The following is a 20,023-nucleotide window of genomic DNA, read 5'->3' as shown; positions in this document are numbered from 1 at the left end:
TGACCTAATACGGTCGTGTTATTTGTTGAATTATCTTTATATGTTAATGAGACCAGTTTTGCTGTACACCTTCTTTGTAATGCACATGGTGAAGCCACTAGGGTTTTCAGTGTCTAGTATAAATGTTCCATTCTTGGTTGTTAATTGATTATTGTGCTCTTTCTGCAAAACCTTTAACTTTGATAACTCTTGCTTATTGCTGATTGCTTACTTCTGAAGGATTTGCCTTTGCCTGATTTGCTTAAGTTATTTTTAGGTGCATTCACAGAAATGTGAGGCAGCTCTTTTTGTTGTCACATCTGTCTGACTGACCATCCACCCACATGAAATAGCGCGGGTCATACTGAACCAATTTCATTGAAAATTAGTGCTTTTATTCTTTAAGAGATTTGTTAGTAAAGGTCAATTTTTTTAAGGTATCTCATGTAGAGTGTTTTGTACAAATCATTGAAGTTTAAATTATTCAATTTGAAAAGCATTATCAAATTTTCAAAATTATCTGTTATAAAACAGGGAAACATTCTTTGCATCTGTCTACAATTTCTGTAACATTACATTGTCAAATTTACCGTGAGAGAGGTCATTTTATTATCTGTATTTATATCTATCTCTTTGATAAAGTTGAAACAAAACACAGGAAATTAAAAATGTTCAAATTTTAAATTGGTTACCCAAGTCCCAAATGTACTCATATTGTTACACCATGCTTATATTTTCAATCTTGTTTATTTATGTGTTCTTTAATTGCAGTCTGAGGTGTCTTGGATCCCCAACAAACACTACTCTGGGATCTATGGGCTCATGAAGCTTGTGCTGACAAAGACATTACCTCCTGCTTTGGAGAGGGTTATTGTGCTGGACACAGATATAACCTTTGCCACTGATATCGCTGAATTATGGGCTGTATTTCACAAGTTTAAAGGTATGGAAGTCATCTGTTTTGTGTAATTTGGACAATGAATGAGATATTTAAAAATGACTGGTTTTAAAATTAATTTTCTAGATGGTTTCATTACTTGTGTGTTAATACTGTATGAACATACTCTATAAAGGAAGAGAAAATTTGTACTGGTAATGGTTATAAATAATGAAAAAGGTGATTGATATATATATATATATATATATATATATATATATATATATATATATATATATATATATATATATATATATATATATAATAAAATATTGTAACAGATGGCCCGGCCACAGACAGACACGATACCTATGTCCACAACACACAGTTTATTTTCAACACCATTTACAACAGTGGTTCCAGCGACTCACACACGACTCCTCAGTCCTTTGTCTCTCTTCGGCCGCCTCCACTCCTCTCTCGCAAGCTCCGGCTCCTTGAAGGGAGTGAGGCGGCCCCTTTTTATCATGCCCAGGATGTGCTCTAGGTGCTTGGTGATGGTCTTCCGGTAGCACTTCCTGGTGTGGCGGAAGTGCTGCCCTTGCACCCAGAAGCACTCCAGGCATACACAGTTCCTGGAGTGGCAGCACCTCCTGGTGTGGTGGAAGTGCTGTCCTCCAGGGCTCAGGAACCAACCAGTTGCCCACTGGGTTTGGCCACAGACCCCCACAGGGTTGAGCTGCTCAGCTCTGTATCCATGGTCCTAGGTGGAAATCCGGGGGGCTGCCCTTTTGTGCCCAGGGAATATATTGCCCTTTTCCCGGTTCTTCCGTGATCCAGGCGTTCCGGTGGGGCAAGGTCCCTGGTCGTCTGCCATAATATATATATATATATATATATATATATATATATATATATATATATGTATGCTAGAAGGGTTTATTCTATTTATTTATTTAATAGGGTTTATATGTGTATGAAAAATTGGTTATGCAAGGTACTTTAACCTCTAAGGTTCTTTTTATATCAGTGGAAATGTTTAAGCTGAAAGTGCCTAAATTACACCCCTGCTAGGCAATACTTATATATTTGTCATCACACACACAGTGCACTTCACCCAACACACTGCACTTTATGCTCGATAGCACTTTGCCATAGCAAGGAATATCTTAGCAAGAGTCAAGCCGCTCTGATCACAAGCCACACTCCTCCTGCAATTCATACAAATGCCAGTCTGCTTTCGGATTTCTTACTTGGAAAGAGCTACACTCCAGGATACCTTAGCAAAGGCAAAGAGCCAATTCAAGAGCTGTGCTACAGCCAGGATCCACAGATATGGCACTCCACCACAATGAGTTGCACAAATGCTCTTAACAGAAGTCAAGGTCTCGCTTGAAAGCTTTCAGTGCCAAGTCACGGATATAATAGAAAAGACCACCGGCAGCATTTGCTCAGGAATACGCCGTCCTTCTCATGACCCTGGAAATAGAATTGTCAGTGTGCCAAATTTGCATTATGTGGAAATAAACCCTGATTGCGGCTCTGTGCAGAAAGAAGCCTCATTATGTAATATTGCACTGTTTAACTCGAGGTCGCTTAATGGCAAAGCATTGGTGCTGTCAGAACTCATCACTGACACCAAACTTGATATTCTGTGTCTAATGGAGACTTGGCAAAAACCAAACGAATTTGCGTGTCTCACAGAGGCGACTCCAATTGGTTTCACTTTCCACTCAGAGCCTCGCAGCTCAGGACAAGGCGGCGGGCTTGCAGTAATTATCAGAGAAGACTTAAACGTTAAAAGAATCCCGATTGACTGTCCATTGTCTTTTGAGTGCCTGGCTCTTAAACTAATAACGGAATCAGGTCCTGTCTCACTCATTGTTCTTTATCGTCCCCCAAAATACAATGCATCCTTCTTACCCGATCTGATTGAACTTTTGACCCACCTAAGCTCTTACTCTCAGAGAATTATCCTTCTTGGTGATTTCAACATCCATATTGACACCCCCACATCTAAACTGAGAAATGAATTCCTGTCCTTACTGGACTGTTTTGACTTGACACAACATGTTGATTTTCCAGCCCATTCTGGCGGTCATATATTGGACCTGATCTGCACTTCTGGACTATCTGTTGCCAACATTTACAGCACTGATTTGGGACTCTCTGACCATAAAGCAGTATTTTTCACTGTTTCATTACCTCTCCCACCTCTTACCTGTAAACGACAAATTTCTTACAGAAACCTTAAAAATATCTGTCCCTCTATCCTTTCTGGATCCATTTCTGATCTTTTACTGTCTGCACCTATTCCACCAACACTAGATAGTTTTGTTCACCACTATAACACAGCCCTTCACTCAGCATTAGATAAAACAGCTCCTTTAAAACATAAGGAGGTTTCCTTTAAACGCTCAGCTCCTTGGTATAACTCAGAATTGCGATCTATGAAAGCAGCTGGCCGACGCCTTGAGAGAATGTCACGTAAGACTGGCCTCACCGTGGACATCCAGGCTTTCTCTGACCACCAAAGAGCTTACAGAGAAGCACTAACTTCTGCCAAGAACACCCATTATGGCAGAATAATAGAAAGTGGCCATGATAACCCAAGGGTTTTGTTCTCTGTAGTTAATAAACTACTCGAACCCGCATCTGGTCCAACTACCTCTTCTACTGAAGTCTGTGAGGAATTCCTCCACTTTTTCCGTAACAAAATTAAAGATCTAAATAATTCAACTAACATAAATACATCATCTGTTTATATCTCTCCCTGTTTTCCCACTCCATCCAGATCCTTCTCTAAGTTCTCACCAGTCACATCTGCATTTGTTAATAACCTGCTTTGTAAGATGAGGCCAACTACTTGTGTACTGGACCCCATCCCCACCACACTACTTAAATCCTGCCTTCATGCCATAATCCCGACTGTTACAACAATAATAAACTCATCCCTTGACACAGGTTCTGTGCCGCTCACTTTTAAAATTGCTTCTGTAACCCCAATGTTAAAAAAGTCTGGCCTTGATGCTGACAATCTTAACAATTTCCGGCCTATTTCCCACTTACCTTTCCTGTCAAAAGTTCTTGAGCGTGTTGTAGCTTCCCAACTCACCAATTACCTAACCTCTAATAATTTGATGGAACCCTTTCAGTCTAGTTTCAGGGCGTGGCACAGCTGTGAAACTGCTCTGCTACTGGTAACCAATGATTTCCTTATGGCAGCAGACTCTGGACAAACCAGCATATTAATTCTGTTAGACCTCAGTGCAGCATTTGACACTGTCAGACATGACATCCTACTGTCCAGAATGGAGAACATGCTGGGTATCTCTGGCACTGCTCTCCAGTGGTTCAAGTCCTATCTGACTGATAGGCAAGAGTTTGTTAGTCTTGGCAACAGCAGATCCAACTCCGTGCCAGTCACACAAGGAGTCCCTCAAGGCTCTGTCCTCGGTCCTCTGCTTTTCTGTATTTACATGCTTCCCCTTGGCCATATTATCCGTAGTTATGGATTGGGTTATCATTTTTATGCAGATGATACTCCGCTCTACTTCAATGTTAAAAGTGGAACTTCATCAGAGCTTTCTCAGCTCACAACCTGCCTTAGTGAAATTAAAACCTGGATGGAGCAGAACTCTTTAAAATTAAATTGCAATAAAACTGAACTCCTGCAAATTGGGACTAAAATGCAACTTAATAAAATGAGCTCCTTCCCAGTCCATCTTGGCAGTGATCTCATCAGACCTGCCTCTACTGTAAAAAATCTTGGTGTCATTTTTGATTCCTCCCTCACTTATTCCGCCCACATAAATCACATTAAGAAACTTTCTTACTTTCACCTCCGTAACATATCCCGTGTTCGCTCCTTCCTCTCCTTCTCTAATGCTGAGAAACTTGTCCATACTTTTATCACATCCCACATCGATTATTGTAATTCCCTACTGGCAGGTGCCCCTTCTAATCTTATATCACAGCTCCAGCTTATTCAAAACTCAGCTATAAGAGTCCTTACTCGAACCAGCAGCAGCGAGCACATCACACCCATCCTGCTCCGTCTTCACTGGCTCCCTGTGTCCTACAGAATCGAATATAAAATCCTACTAATAACCTACAAAGCTTTAAATAACCTCGCACCAAACTACATCAGTGACCTTCTCCATCACTATGTGCCTGCCCGCCCACTAAGGTCCTCTGATTCTGGTAATCTTGTTGTGCCCCTCACTAATCTACACTCCATGGGTGACAGGGCCTTCAGCTGTATAGCGCCCAGACTCTGGAATGACCTACCAAAATTAATCAGGTCAGCTGACTCCATGAATTCTTTTAAAAAACAACTCAAAACTCATCTGTTCAGGAAGGCTTTTAGCTCTACCTGACTTTATTACCTTTCTCTCAGTTTACTTCTCTGTCAAGATGCCAATGTAACCTGTATGTGTGTGCTAGACCATCAATTATGTTGTCTGTTTTTTTCTCAGAATTTACTGTCTTAATCTTCTTTATTTATTTATCTGGTTTGTACAATGCTATATACTGTATATTCTGCCGTTCTTTATTTATTCTGTAAGTGCCTTGAGCATGGGAAAGGCGCTATATAAATAAAATGTATTATTATTATTATTATTAATAGTGTGTACTCAGATAGTTACCCTTGAATGAAGTTAACCTGAATGAACACAGCTTGTTATATTAACACTTATCAATCACTGCTAAATGAAAATTAACATCGTTAGTGACATACAAAACATATAACCTTAGCAATTCAAATCAGGGCTACCCGGCCCTTAGTTCTTGCAGTGTGTGTATTCTTATTAAGCCACGTGTGATGCTTGTGACCATATGGATGGTAAAAAGTAAATCTGACAGAGTTGTCCTTTCTCTGGCAGTTCAAGTGTCTCTGAAAATGCTTTTAAAATCCTTTCCTTTATAGGATGCATTTGATGGCTATTTAATGTAAGATGTTACATTAGCTGAAATCAAACCGCTAATAAATTCCTATGGTTTGGTTAGTTGTCAGTGGGGTTACTTTTAGGTAATTCTGAGACACATGTTGACTTAGAAAATTCCAAGCACCTATTTTAGATCTTTTCACAAGCATTGACACACTGGTTAGATTTAATGTATACATACATAAAATTATGACACAGTAAGTAATTACATTTACAGTTATATTTCCAGAATGCTTTAATTTATTTGCATGAATTTCAACCTCTTATCCTATGTTCTGAAAAACATCCTATGAGTCATTAGTTCTGTAGCTTCGTTATGGTCTCTGAGCTAATGTTAGTTTTCCTGTGCAACCTCTGGGCACATCATTTATTTATTCACTTAAATCTGTCCAAATAATCTTAAACAAAAATACTATCAAAAACATTTTTTAAATAAAAAAATCCTAAAGTAAAACACACACATTAAAAATTATGAGTCATATTGAGTAAACTAAAAATGTATGCATAATACATGGTGACGCAATACACTGAATTATGTAGACAGATGACAAGCCATTTACTTTAACAATTCTCTTAATTGTTGAACTTAACCCATCAAACCAGCAGGCATCACAATGACTTTAACAATTACATTGCAGTTACTCCTTATGATAAACTTTGGATAGAAGACACTGTAATTCACGCTATCATTACAGCAAATACATGTTATAGCATACAATTTGCATAACAGTTGAATTTTCATTATTATATATATATTGTGACACGTGAGTCACTGTCTTACACCCCAAAACACAACGCTGAGTCTCATTACTTTAGCAAAATCAGCTTTATTCGACTTGAAACAGGAACAGCACGGTTATTTATTGTAGTGGGATCTACAACTCTCTTGTACACAGACACAGCAGTCAAGCATGGTTGTTACCAGGTTAGTGGCCAAGTAATACTGTTCCCTGCATTTATAATGTTCCTTGCATCACCCATTAACGACAGACGCTTATAGTGCGACTGCGATTGGCTTGGATTTACTTCCGCAACGAGCAGCTACAGCGCTGTGAGCCTGCGGTTGCTCCGGCAACAGATAAGCAGTCTTCCACAGATGCGGTGATTGCACTTCGGGATGCTCTTCGCCGTGTCGCCCCGTTGTGGGGGGAAGTCCCAAAAGATTTTAGAAACCTCATAATGCAATATAGTTTTTTCTTTTAACTTTTGTTTCTGGTAATTTGAGAATTAACTAATTTTATATATATTTGTCACTAAGTTCAGAGACAACTTTTATAGCTTTTTTCCTCTAAAAGACACTTTTTTTTTTATAAAGACAATGTTAGTTTTTGAAGTGTTGCTGTTAAAAGAATTTGTCATGTTTAACAGTTACACTCTTTTGTGATCGTGAAAATGTAAGACTGTAAAGTATTATTATTATATTTATTTTCATCTTGTCCTGGCATTTAGAAAAATCCAAGAGAGCCTATCTTTAGTTGGCAAATTAGCACCTATTAACATCAGAAGACTTTGAAATAGTGTAGCTATTTGGTGCCAGGAACTGTAATCTTGAGCAAATATCAGCCTGTCATTTTATCAAGATATTCTGCCTCTGATGATCCATAGATTTCAGCATCACGGTTTTCACTGTTAAAAAAGAATCACTCACTCATGTCTCAGCTATAAGGCCAGACAAGGCACTGGTCTCTCTGCTAAAATCTATTGATAGCGTCACTGAATTCTTGAAAAGCTTTTAGCAAAATTGTCACATATAACAATGTCCATTCACATTATTTATAATATTGCCCTTCCTCCTGGCAAGTACCATTCCAGAACACAGAGCCATGTAGTTTTAAAATAGTTTACATTTTTAGCTAATGAGAATTACCCTATTTTTTTTCTGATCAATTTCTTATTAAGTAAAGACCAATTGACAGGATATATCAATAAACGGACATAGCATACAGACTAAGCCAACCCATCTATTCTCACCCCCTCTCACCCAGCATGTGCCAAAGGATAATTAAAAAAAAAAAAAATTAAAAAATCAAGCCGAGATTTACACAGCTGAGCCGTAGCAGACCAGGGTTCAATTCCATTACTGGAAGCACCATTAATCAGCAATGCAGACAACTCCAAATGTATTAAGTTGTAGAAGGAGGACTGCCAGATGTCGACAGTGACGCATTCAGGTGTCTTCCAGTGGAAAGCAATAATTAGTTTGCTTACCAGGGTACCCAGACAGAATGACTTGCTTTCAGAATTTGTGCAGAAGCCTGGAAAGGTCAAAAAGAAGAAACATTTGAAATAACAGAGGAATACTGCAGGTGACACATGTGTGTCCAAAAGGAAAATACAGGGCTAGAACATGTGGAGAAAAGTGCCAGGTAAAACAAGGGAACATAATTGACAGAGAGGATTAGCAGTTAGGCCCATCAGAATCTGCTTGCGGGACAAGTAGGATAGAGTCTGTGTAGGATTTTGAAATGGGTGTGCTAGTAGTTTGGGTCTGTAGAACAAAACCTTACATTGGAGAGAACGGTGTCCCAAGAAAAGAGTGAAGGGAGAGGAGAAAGATCTCTGGACCAAAGAGAAATCAAGGACAGAGTTTTATAGGATGCTTTGTAAACTAAAGAGTAGAGAATAGAAACAGGTTTTTTTCTTTCAACAGAAAGAACAAAACAGAGTACAATGAGTGATTTGGTAGGGGGGTAGTCAGGGAGCACTGATCAGAGTTGCAGGTAGAAAAAGAAACTGGAACTAGGGAAATGAAAATGTGCTTGTAAAGAATGGAATGTTCTAAGCCCCAAACTCTTAAACAGATCTCCTAGCACACACTGCCAGGGAGGAAATGCACAGGGCCAACAGAATTACCCTATTTTGTGATTACCACTAGAGCAATTGCTTGCCTTTACTGTAATGTTCATAAGTGGCCAGGCACACAAGTTCATGAAACCTCGTTTTGTTTAATGTATTTGATCTCCTTTCCTCCTCCTAGTTTTCTGTCAACCCCTGAAATGAAGGGATTGTGTTAAAAAAAAGCTTTATTTGCCTCACATTTTTATGCAATCGTTTTGTTCACCCCACTGAATTAAAGCTGAAAGTCTGCACTTCAACTGCATCTGAGTTGTTTCATTTAAAATTCATTGTGGTAATGTGCAGAACCAAAATTAGAAAAAAGTTGTCTCTGTCCAAATATTTATGGACCTAACTGCATATAGATTTTTAAGCACAAATATAGTTAAATATACCATAAAGTGCACAGCGTAATAGTAAACTAAATGTAAAAACATTGAATAACACTGAGAAAACCTTGAACAACAGAGAAAACTAACATTGCAACAGTTTGCGCTATAGCGCTACGAACCATTCGCTAAAGACTTTTTTTTAATGAGTTTTAAGCACAGGGAAAAAATGAACATTTGAAAAATCTGTAATTTAATAAACAACCAAGAAAAGTGACATTGCAACAATGCACGCTACGAACCGATCGCTGTAAACAGAAGTGAAGTGGAAGTTAAAATCCAATAGAAAAAAGTCTTCATTAAATACAATGAGGTTAAAACAATGCTCGAATCAGTCTCTTTAAAAACAAGCCAGGTGCATTCTTTAACTGCCTTCTCGGCCTTATGAGGCCAGCCCTCTCTCTCGTGCGCACGCGCGTGTGTCCCTCGCGCGTGCCTGTGTGTGTGTGTGTGTGTGTGTGTGTGTGTGTGTGTGTGTGTGTGTGTCTCTCGCGTGTGTGTCTCTCTGTCGCACGTGTGTGTCTGTCTGTCTCTCTCTCTCTCGCTGTACAGGGAATGCACAGGGAGAGACTGAACACGTGCGGAAATCATCAGCACGCACAAACCTGAAAGGGAAACTGGCTTGTTCTTATACCGAGTGTGTGGTCGTGAACAGATGCAAAAGTTTGGCAAACTTTTTGGTTGTAATCCGATTTGTACGTGTTCAGAGACGTTTGTGAACTGAGGTTCCACTGTATCTGTGTTCCTGGGATTACAGAGAAAGTATGCATCTGCTCTGTTCAGGTTGTCTGTCCATAAAGTATGTTTTATTATTTTAATTGGAGTGGTGCATAATTGTCAAAAATAAAGCAGTCAGACTTGGTACAAACCATGCATCTAAAAAGTTGAAAATACATTTTTTTTTAATTTTGTAATATACTTCATGTAATCTCATCTGGTTTACTTTAACATTTATGTTTTACAAAGCATTTTATTAAACTTTTCTCCTACTTAACAATCAGTTGGCATTTTTCACACAGTGATGCAGAAATCCTTTTGAACATCTTGTGTTTATGTGTTGTGAAGACACCTTAACTAACTAGTGTCTTATTTATTTTTACATTTTCCTTAAAATTATCCTTTGTCCAAAACCTTTCCACAATGCAGTTTTCACTATGAAGTGCAATTGTTTCATTTTTTTTTTTTAAATGATTTGCTCAGTGCCACACGATAGAGTGGAGGTGTGATTGACCCAGCAGTCTTGTAGATTTAAGATCCAAAAACCCAACTACTACACAATTCAGCTCAACCTCTTATATTTTTAAAAGTTTTTTAGAGTTTTCTTTGTATTGTTGCTCTAGTGCTTTGTAGGTCTAACATGCTTCAGATTAGTTGAATTCTAATAATTTATAAAGCACATCTTTGTAGGGGCTTTTGAAACCTGAATCCTTTATTTTGGAGCATTTTTTTCTCTTTACTGCCTGACAGTTTTTGTTAAGCTTTACCGATCGCTTTTGAAGCTAGAACAAATAATCACTGACAGTTCTGGGCAACTGCATGGTGGGAGGAAGATTTAAGTGGCTTGTTGCTGACTGAGTTACCCCTTTTTCTTATTAGGATAAAGGTTAGGTAAGAATGAAGATTTTCCACATGGATCATAATGCTGCTTTGGTAGACGAAGAGAGGATAGTTCAGTGAAGAGCCTCCAAAAGATTGATTAAACTTCTCAAGCCTTTAGAGAACATATCCTTTTGCAGGACCTTAATTAGCCATAAATTTTTAAACAAGGTATATCTTGCTAGCATCATTTCTGTGTCAAGTTTTCTGTAAGGCTGGTTGAGCTAACAGCTGGTATCCATTTCTCTGTCTCTTGACTTCCAGTCTTTCGTAGTATATTACCCCTTAAGTGTTTAATGTTTTAGGAATCTCTCTTTTGTAGCTACAGTATTTCTTATGATACAAGATCTGTAAAGAGAATTGCACTTTGTTTCCTGGATAACAGTAGCATGTGGTAAAATATACCACATGCAAAATACTGTACTGCATTGTTGCATTTTACTGTCAATTTAATATGTGTATCACTTTTTGTGTTTCATATTAACTAGGATATTTTAGTTGATTTCAAGTTCTAGTTCCTAGTTGATTTTATAGCAAAATGTGCATTAATCATATTACAATTTACAGTTAAAGATTTAAGATACTAGATTAGAGAAATTCAGACGCATACAGCAGCAGACACATTAAAAACAAGGATACAGACTCACAGGACAGATAATACAGCCAATCAATCAATCAATAAGTAAATTAATAAATAAAACTATGTTTAACAAGTACATTAGGTGGAATCACTGAATTGTCTGAAAGCAGTGGGCAGAAAAGACTGCCAGAGGCTCTTCTTAGCGCACTGTGGTGGAATGAGCCTGTGGCAAAAAGTGATCCAAGAGACCGCCTCCTGGAGGGGATTGGGTGGATTTTTCATTATGGGGTCAAATTTTACCATCATCCTGTTTTTCCACAACAGCTTCCACTGTGTCTGATTCGTCCTGTGATAGATCAGGTTTTCTTGATAGGTTTTCTCAGGCATTGTACGTCTTTTGTGCTCAAGTTTCTTCCCAAGGAGACTGCAACATAGGACACCACACTGGCTACTATGGACTAGTAGAACATTTCCAGCAGCTTACTACACACATCAAAAGCCTTGGGTCTCCATAGCAAGTACAGTCTGCTCCAGTCCTTCTTGTACAGTACCACGTTCTTGTCAGACTAGTCCAGTTGGTTGTTAATGTGAACTCCCAGGTACTTGTAGCTCTTAACCACTTCCATATCTTCCCCCTGAATGGTGACTGGTCTCAGAGGCTACTTGGCATGCCAGAGGTCCAGCACCAGCTCTTTTGTCTTGCTGATGTTCTGCTGCAGGTTGTTGTCCCTGCACCATAAAACAAAGTCCTCCACAACCTTCCCATACTCTGACTCATCTCCAGTATTAATATCAGACTATGATGGATGAGTCATCCAAAAATTTCTGTTGATGGCAAGCACTGGCATTGTGCTGGAAGTCTGTTATGTAGAAAGTAAACAGGAAGGGAGACAGGACAGTTCCCTGAGGTGCTCCAGTATTACACATCACCAGTCCTTCAGACTCACAATCTGTTGTCTGTTGGTCAGATAGTCCACGATTCAAAAGATTGTGGGAACATCAAGCCTAGAGCTTTTTCCTAGTCGATGAGGCAGAATGGTGTTAAAAGCACTGAAAAATATCTGTTCCTGTAATCTTTGGCTGTTTTCAGTTCAATTTAGATTTCAAAAATGGTTTAATTTACTTATACTCCCTGCAACACTGTGCAGTTGTTTATCTTGTTTATCATTGTTTTGTTATATAACCAAATATGTTGGGGAAAATGGCTATTTTCACTGAATAGATGTCTTAAAGTCTATTAATTTTCCATCACATGAACATGGTGGCCATATCTAATAGCTACAAAAGAAGTGCATGGCTGGTTCCCGCTAGAACGAGTGGAGAGTAGTGGGTCATTTAACTGTCAGTGGAACAGAGATGTTTGACAAACAGAAGGACAATATCAGTTCTTACTTTTAAACTGTCAAAACAATCCAAATCAAACAATCCAAAAGAATTTATGCTGATGTGTGAGTGGCATTTTCAGTTAATTATACATGCTGAACCATTTTGATCAATTTGGCTATTTTAAAATCTTTGAGTGATAGTTTCATTTTAAATATTTTTCTCTCCTTTCAAGATGGACAGAGGAAGGGCTATTAATCTGATTTGAATTTGATGGACTACTGTATGTCTTACTGACTTCTAATTTGCTCAGTGTAACAGATACTTTAAAATTAATAAAATATATTAAAGCAACTAAGTAGCAATTACAGGTATATCAGCTACTGGCTGGGCAGTATGTAAAAACAATAATTAATATACTTAAAACTGCTTTGTCTAATTCAGGGTCAAGAAGTCTGTGCTGGCAGCACTGGGGGCAAGGCAGGAATCAGCCCCGGAGATGGTGGCAGTCCATCACAGAGCCCAGTCATGCATCACACTCGCACCAGGGCCATTTTGGAGTTGTCAGTTTACCTGACATGTATATCTTTGGGACTTGGGGGGGCAACGTACATAGACCTGAGGAGAATGTGCAAACTCTACATGATGCTGTATCCATGTGGCATTTATATTAGCTACTGCTTAGGTGTGTCACCATTATATTAGCCATTACCACACCTTATTTCACTGTATTCTGCACACATGACATTACTAATACTCCTAAGTTTCAGTTAAAAAAAAATAGTTGTAGGTTTACCTTCAGTGTCACTGCTAACTTTTTGCTTTACTGTTTACTCTTTTAGCTTAGAAGAAAGACATAGAGAATTATTGCTAGGGCATGCCACCGGCTGTTTTCCTGGGAAACTCGCGTACTTTTATGTAGTAATTTGGAAGATAAACATCATCCTTCCTGAGGCCCACCCAATGGGTTGCGTTGTTTTATACTGGTACAGTATACTAACATAACTGGAAAAAATCAGCAGGCAGTTGAGCTGTTTAATTAAATCATAAATGTACTGTGGCTTGCAGAGGGTGCTCCTGCTGCCCGAACCCGACACAGACAGACGCAGGACAGAAGTTAAGCACACACGCTTTTTATTTTTTGACTTTTTTCCTGTGGGAAATTTGTCTTTTTTCCTGTAGGAAACGCCTTCCCCCGTTTCCCACATGTACAGCACAGTTCCAAACAAGAAAGACACTTCTCTTCTTTCTCTTCTCTTCTCTCTTTCTTCCACTCCTCCCTCCTCCTACTACTCCCACCCGACTCTGGCTTTCAGACTGGAGCGAGGAGGCTCCTTTTATGCAGCACCAGGTGGTTCATCAGGATTACCTTGAATCACTCCCAGGTGTGGTGGAAATTCATCATATGACTCTGCATCTCCACCTGGTGGCTCCCATAGAACCCAACAGGGCTGTACCAAACTCCCAAGTCCCAGCATACCCTGCGGAAATTTGTGGTGCCACAGCTGGCCAGGAGGGCTCTAGGGGAGGTAGTGTCTCGCAGATACTTTCTCCCCCCAGTCCTTCCATCCAGGTGGTATCTCAGCCAGATAATGGCTGCTGCTGCCCGTCACTGTACTTACTGTCCCATTCCATCCAATGTATCTTGATGAAACAGCATAGAATTTGTATATATCAGTCCTTGAAGTTAATAAGAATACTTCCTCACTTTACTGGAACATACAAATTGTTTCAACTGCTTAGTGTGCACAGTAATGGCCAGTTTGATGTCAGCCCAAGCCACTGATTCAAGTAAGAATTTTGTTAAATTAAGTCGTTCTAGAAGGGATTTTTGTTCCATGTGACATGCGACTAAAGAAGTACCAGAGTCCAGTGTTGTTCTGCCTTTACTGAATAGTCTATATTTATGTATCAGACGTCTTGTAAAGGAATAATTAATGTGGGCAGCCTCTTCGTGGGACATCCCTTTTTTTAGTAAATGGGTTCCATAGCTGATGAATTGCACCCTCAGTTAAAATAAGTTCTGCTTGTTATTTCTGATGTCAGGTTGGTTGCTTCGCAGCCATTCTCTCAATCTCTCTCTCTCTCTTTCTTTAGACTGTCATCCTCACAACTTTTCTTCGCCCCCTTTTTCTAGCATTTCTAAGTAGATTTTAATTAATCCTCCTGAACGTGGTGATTTTTCTTTTAATTTAATGGTTCACTTTCGTCTTTCAGAGCAGGAGTAGTCACTACTTCACCGCATGACAAGTCGTAATCAAGCAAATTATTATTTAAATTTGAAGCATTGTTTGGGCATTAAGAGCTCAGTTTAAAAAGGCAGACCAATAGGCATGTGTACATCTCAACAAGGTGGGATGAACTGTTAAATAAAGCATCAATTTCAAATGTTCTAAAATAACTGTTTTAGTCTAGCATCAGTTTCTTTTAAAAAAATTTAGGAAAAATTATTATTATTATTAAGCGGTGATAGAACTGAAAAAATAAATGTGATGAGAGGATATTACATTAGCTCTTTGTTGGTAAGACTTGTGAGAGCCTAGTCGTACATTTTTGTTAAATAGATTGGTGTGTTAAGCATAATGTCAAAATATTTCATCAATACAAGGAAACCCAGACATTAGAGTCAATAAAAAGGGATTGTTGTAGAGACAATGAATTGTGTGGTGATGAGAACTAGGCTTACATGCATTAGACTTGCAGATTAAGTCGACTGAGGGTACAGGTAATTTTATTCTTAAACGTGAAAGCTCTAAAGGGCCCTAGGATCAATATTAATTTAGACCAATGTTTTAGTACGATGCAGGGGTTGCTTGGTAGATGACACCCTGCTGTGAAAGCTCAGTTGCCTCTGAGTTAACTCATCTTGTGATGTAATGACACACTGTAGTGCAGAAAAAGCACAAACAAAGTTTCTTGATAAAATTTTCCACCTCTTTAAAAATTCTATCTATGTTGCCAAGCAACCTGAAATATGACAGGAAAATATCTGTCTCCTTTTGATCTTCAAAAAATGTTTTTATACCGCAGTGGACTAATGCAGCCTCATGTAAAGACACCCAAGTGCACAAGACTAAAATTCAGCAGTCAGTCAGGCCCTGCAAGTCAGCACAACCTTTTGATGGTTAAAATTACTAACTTCTTCCACAGAGACATTCAGCTCATCCTGCAGTCTGCATGCAATTGAGCAGAGCAAGAACAAAAGTGGAAGGACAATGAGGTTAGCTTAGTGTGGCCCCCCGGTACATCTGGTGCTGTTAGGGTATGTCTGGTGAGGGTCTTACGAGTTTGCTCCCATAGATGAACTATGTAGGTATAAGAACAGTACAGAGCAGCCTGCCAGGTGGGCATGTATTGGGGGGACTTGGATGAAAATTTTTTGTTTTAATATTCGTATACAAAAGAAAGCTCCAATAAAAAGTGATGCCTACATATGAAAGTAAAAAGTTCCCTAGATGAGGAACAGTAAGTCAGTTGTCAGTATAACAGCTGTCCTAAGCTAACTCCAGATATTAAGTTTTATTATTTTGTGATCATAGCAATAACAAGATATACAGTCAATCCTCAACATTTGCGTGTTTAGCTTTCACGACTACAAGCATTTGCACGATTTTATTTGTAACCTCTTATTTTCACATTGTCAGCCTCACAATTCATGGGTTTCTTTTTTTTTTTTTAATTTTATTAATTTTATTATAATCATTCTATACAAATAGATCAATTTTTACAAAAAAAAATATGATTGAAAACAAATCCACCCCTGAGAAAGAGAGCATGGCCAACAGACTTAAACTTAAAAATAGTAAAAATAAATAAATTGAAGAATTTAATAGGTGGATACAGATAAATGGAGAAGAAAAAGAAATAGGGAGAGAATTACTTCCTCAGTGCTTTAAGAGCTTATTCTAAAATATTATTGATTAGATCCTGCCAGGTTTTCAAAATGTTCTGCAGAGATCCTCTAAGAGGGAATTTGATTTTTTCCAATTTCAAATAATATAAAACATCAGTTACCCACTGACTTAAAAGAGGAGAGTTAGGATTCTTCCAGTTTAGCAAAATAAATCTGCGTGCCAGTAGTGTAGTAAAGGCAATCACAGTTTGTTTGTCCTTCTCCACTTTAAGCCCAACTGGAAGAACACCAAACACAGCTGTTAATGGGTTAGGAGGGATTGTGACACCAAGGCTGTCTGAAAGGCACTTAAAATTTTTTGTCCAGAATGATGTTAATCTGGTGCAGGCAAAAAACATGTGACTCAGTGAGGCTAGAACTTGATTGTAGCGTTTGCAGGTTGGATCTTGCCCTGGAAACATTTTGGACAATTTCAAGTGAGACAGATGTGCTCGCTATATAATTTTGAGCTGAATAATTGTATGCTTTGCGCATATGGAGCTCAAATGAATTCTCTGCATTGCTACCTTCCACTCCTTTTCTAATATGTTGAGTGAGAGATCCTTTTCCCATTGTCCTCTTGGATCTTTGAAAGGGATGGGAATGTAAAATAATTTTATATATTGCAGAAATGCTGGCAGAGTCCTCAAGACTGAGCAATATTTTTTCCAGCATAGAGGAAGGTGTGAGATAAGGAAAAAAGGGCAGGTTCTGTTTAACAAAGTTTCTAATTTGAAGATAGTGAAAGAAATGTGTTTCTGGAATATTAAATTTGGAATGTAATTGTTCATAGGAGGCAAAGATGTTGTATCTATAATGATCTCTAAGCAATTTAATCCCAGATGTTTTCCAGTATAATTCACGGGTTTCATGGATATGTACAGTAGAGAAAAAATGAGTGGCATGGTGGGCGCAAGTTTGGAAAGCAGCTAGTATCCTACTAGACACTTCACCAGTCTTGTTCTCTCTACCGTTGTAAAGTAAAGAGCTCCCAATACATTTCTTGCATATTTTCATTATTTTGCTAAAAAAAAAAAAATTGTCTGGAGTTGCAATTATGCCCCCAAAGCACTGTTCAAGTCCTTTGGACAAGCATGAAAAGATAGTGGTGCAGCATACTGAGAAAATAAAGGTGTTAGATACACTTCATGCAGGAATGTCGGCAGCCGTTGTCGGCCATGGATTTGATGTTAACAAGTTAACCAGATGGCTAGAGGCTTCAAGTTTGCCAGTCCCATCATTGATTGTAACCTCAAGGTTATACACCTCTGCTATGCTCATATATGTTGAGACCCTTAAGGATCTAGACTAATACACAAAGCAGATGTTTCTGATGGATTATTTCAAGCCGGCGCATCTTTCATGATCTCCAATGCCAATCAGCACCTGTGAAGGACTGAGTGTTGGTAGTGATGTTGAGACCACTCCACACTCTGCTAAAGTTTATTTTCCCTAGTGAATGATTAACAAGAAAAATTATTTTTCGCATGTTACCAGTTGTATGTTGTGTACTGCATTTTAGGGGTTATTTCATGGTTACTCTGTTACGGAAAGTGCATTTTATCAAAAATAGTGTTTTATTATAAATCCTTCTATGCAGTGAAGTGTATTTTGAGCAATCTGTATCAAAAGATTACAGTTTTTGGTAGCTGTGGGAACTTAATCCCCTATTTCCCATAGGTTCAATGTATTAGTATTTGCATTTTCCACTTTTGCGATGTTTCCTTGAAACATTACCCCTGCGAAGGTTCAGAATTGACTGTATCATCTCCCCCCCCCCAATAAAAACTGTTACAAACACACTTAAGTGAATTAATTTAAACCAATTAAGTACAGACATCAGGATTTTGCCTATGCTTTACCACAACCTCTTTTGCCTATAAACAGTGAATTATCCTGTAATATGTAATGAAAACCACTAATCCTGTGACACTGCTTTATTACACTCACCTACTACAGATAAGCTGAACTGATGAAAAATGTCTCATGCCAGCATTAACAGCACTCACTGTGGCACCTGTTGTGGCCTGCGGGGGCACACCAGCTCCCCAAACCCAACACAGTCAGACATAGACACAAGTTCTTTCACACACACAGGATTTTATTCCGCTGTGGGAAACTCTTTCCTTCGTCTCCCACCTGCACAGCCAACACGGTACAAATAAACACAATAAAGCGCACAGCAACAGCACTTGGTCTTCACTGTCTCCTCTCTCTTCTTCTCTCTGCTTCCGCCTCCAGTCCTCCTCCAACAAGCTTCTTCCCTCTTCCTCTTGACTCTAGCTCCTGGAGCAGTGGCAGCAGGATTTTTTTATCTTGCATCCAGGAGTATTTCCAGTGATCCATTAGCGTGGTTTACAAACACTTCCAAGTGAGGCAGAACCCCGACATAGTAGGGCTCCACATTCCTTGGCGGCACCCAAGGAACCCGACATGGCTGTACTGAACTCCAATTCCCTTGAAGCCCTGTGAGAGTCCGAACTACTGCTGCCACCCAGGGGGGGCTGCCATCTAGCACTCTGGGGGAAATAATTCCCTGTGCGTGTCCTCTCCCCTGGTCTTTCCATAAAACAGGTGTCCCGACCAGGTTAGGGCCCTGTCCTTCTGCCATGCAAACTTGTAGAATGCACACAACAAGCCTTGCCATTAGAGCAATCCTAAAACCACTGCAGTAACGCAACTGGCTTCAGAAGTTGACTCCTGTGAAACCTTACATTAAGTCTGATGATGCTGACCTTGGTGAAGTCAATCATACGTTTGTAGTAGTAGTAGTTGGTATAGATGACTATACTAGTGAAACAAGTACAGTGAAATTGTTATATGTCAGATCAACATGCAACATGTCGCCAGTCTCCAGCGCCATGGTAATCAAGAATGTATTGAAGTACATAAATGCATATTATTTAATGGAAAAAACGTATCAGTTTATTTAATGTATCCTTTAGCCCTGTTTGCACTTGTTTAAGCTGCACATTTAACATTATTATGCAATAATATTATACTTTTTCTTGAACAGCCTGTGTTTACAAGATCTGACTGTGCATGACTTATATTTTAATTTCAGTGTATTACAATTAATAGATTTAGCTTTGGTGTGATGCCAACAGTTATTCCTTAATTGGTGGTTGTTCAGTATGAATTCATCAAAAACTCCAAAATGTATTCAACTTGTATTGTTATATTTACTGCATGCACACTTCATAACTGTTCTTCTCAATATTTGACTGTAACGATTCAAAGAAGGTAAGAAGGCATCTGCCTTATAGATTAAATTCAGTGTTGCAATTGGTGAGGTGGTAGGTGCTGTGATAAGCCAAGTTCAGTGACTGTAAATAAAACAAATACAGAGACAGCCGCTTGGCTTGTCACGGACATTAGGAAAAAAATGTTGGAAGAAATAATGTTTTTATTTACCTGTTTTTGCGCCCCCTTCACAGATTAACATGGCTGCAGCATAAAGGTTTCGGTGGCATTTGAGCACAAGGTTGCTCAAAAGGCTGCCTGCAGGTGCACTGAGAGCAAGACGTGAGATTAGAACTCGCAGACACCGAGGCACACATCTGAGGCCATCCTCTGAGCGTGCTCACGGTTTCTAAGTGTGGA

General features: G+C 39.0%; 1 protein-coding gene across 1 annotated transcript in view; it reads left to right on the top strand.

Annotated features, from left to right (window-relative positions):
• The window catches only part of large1 (LARGE xylosyl- and glucuronyltransferase 1), a 518,602-nt gene that overhangs the window by 350,314 nt on the left and 148,265 nt on the right, over positions 1-20,023 (top strand). Inside the window, exon 6 of the mRNA XM_051928585.1 lies at positions 751-922. Within this exon, the coding sequence (XP_051784545.1) occupies positions 751-922 (172 nt within the window). The remainder of the gene's footprint in view (positions 1-750; positions 923-20,023) is intronic.

This window comes from Erpetoichthys calabaricus, chromosome 1 (assembly GCF_900747795.2).
Source record: "Erpetoichthys calabaricus chromosome 1, fErpCal1.3, whole genome shotgun sequence".
NCBI classification, from domain to species: domain Eukaryota; kingdom Metazoa; phylum Chordata; class Cladistia; order Polypteriformes; family Polypteridae; genus Erpetoichthys; species Erpetoichthys calabaricus.
This window is presented reverse-complemented; position numbering and strand designations above follow the sequence as displayed.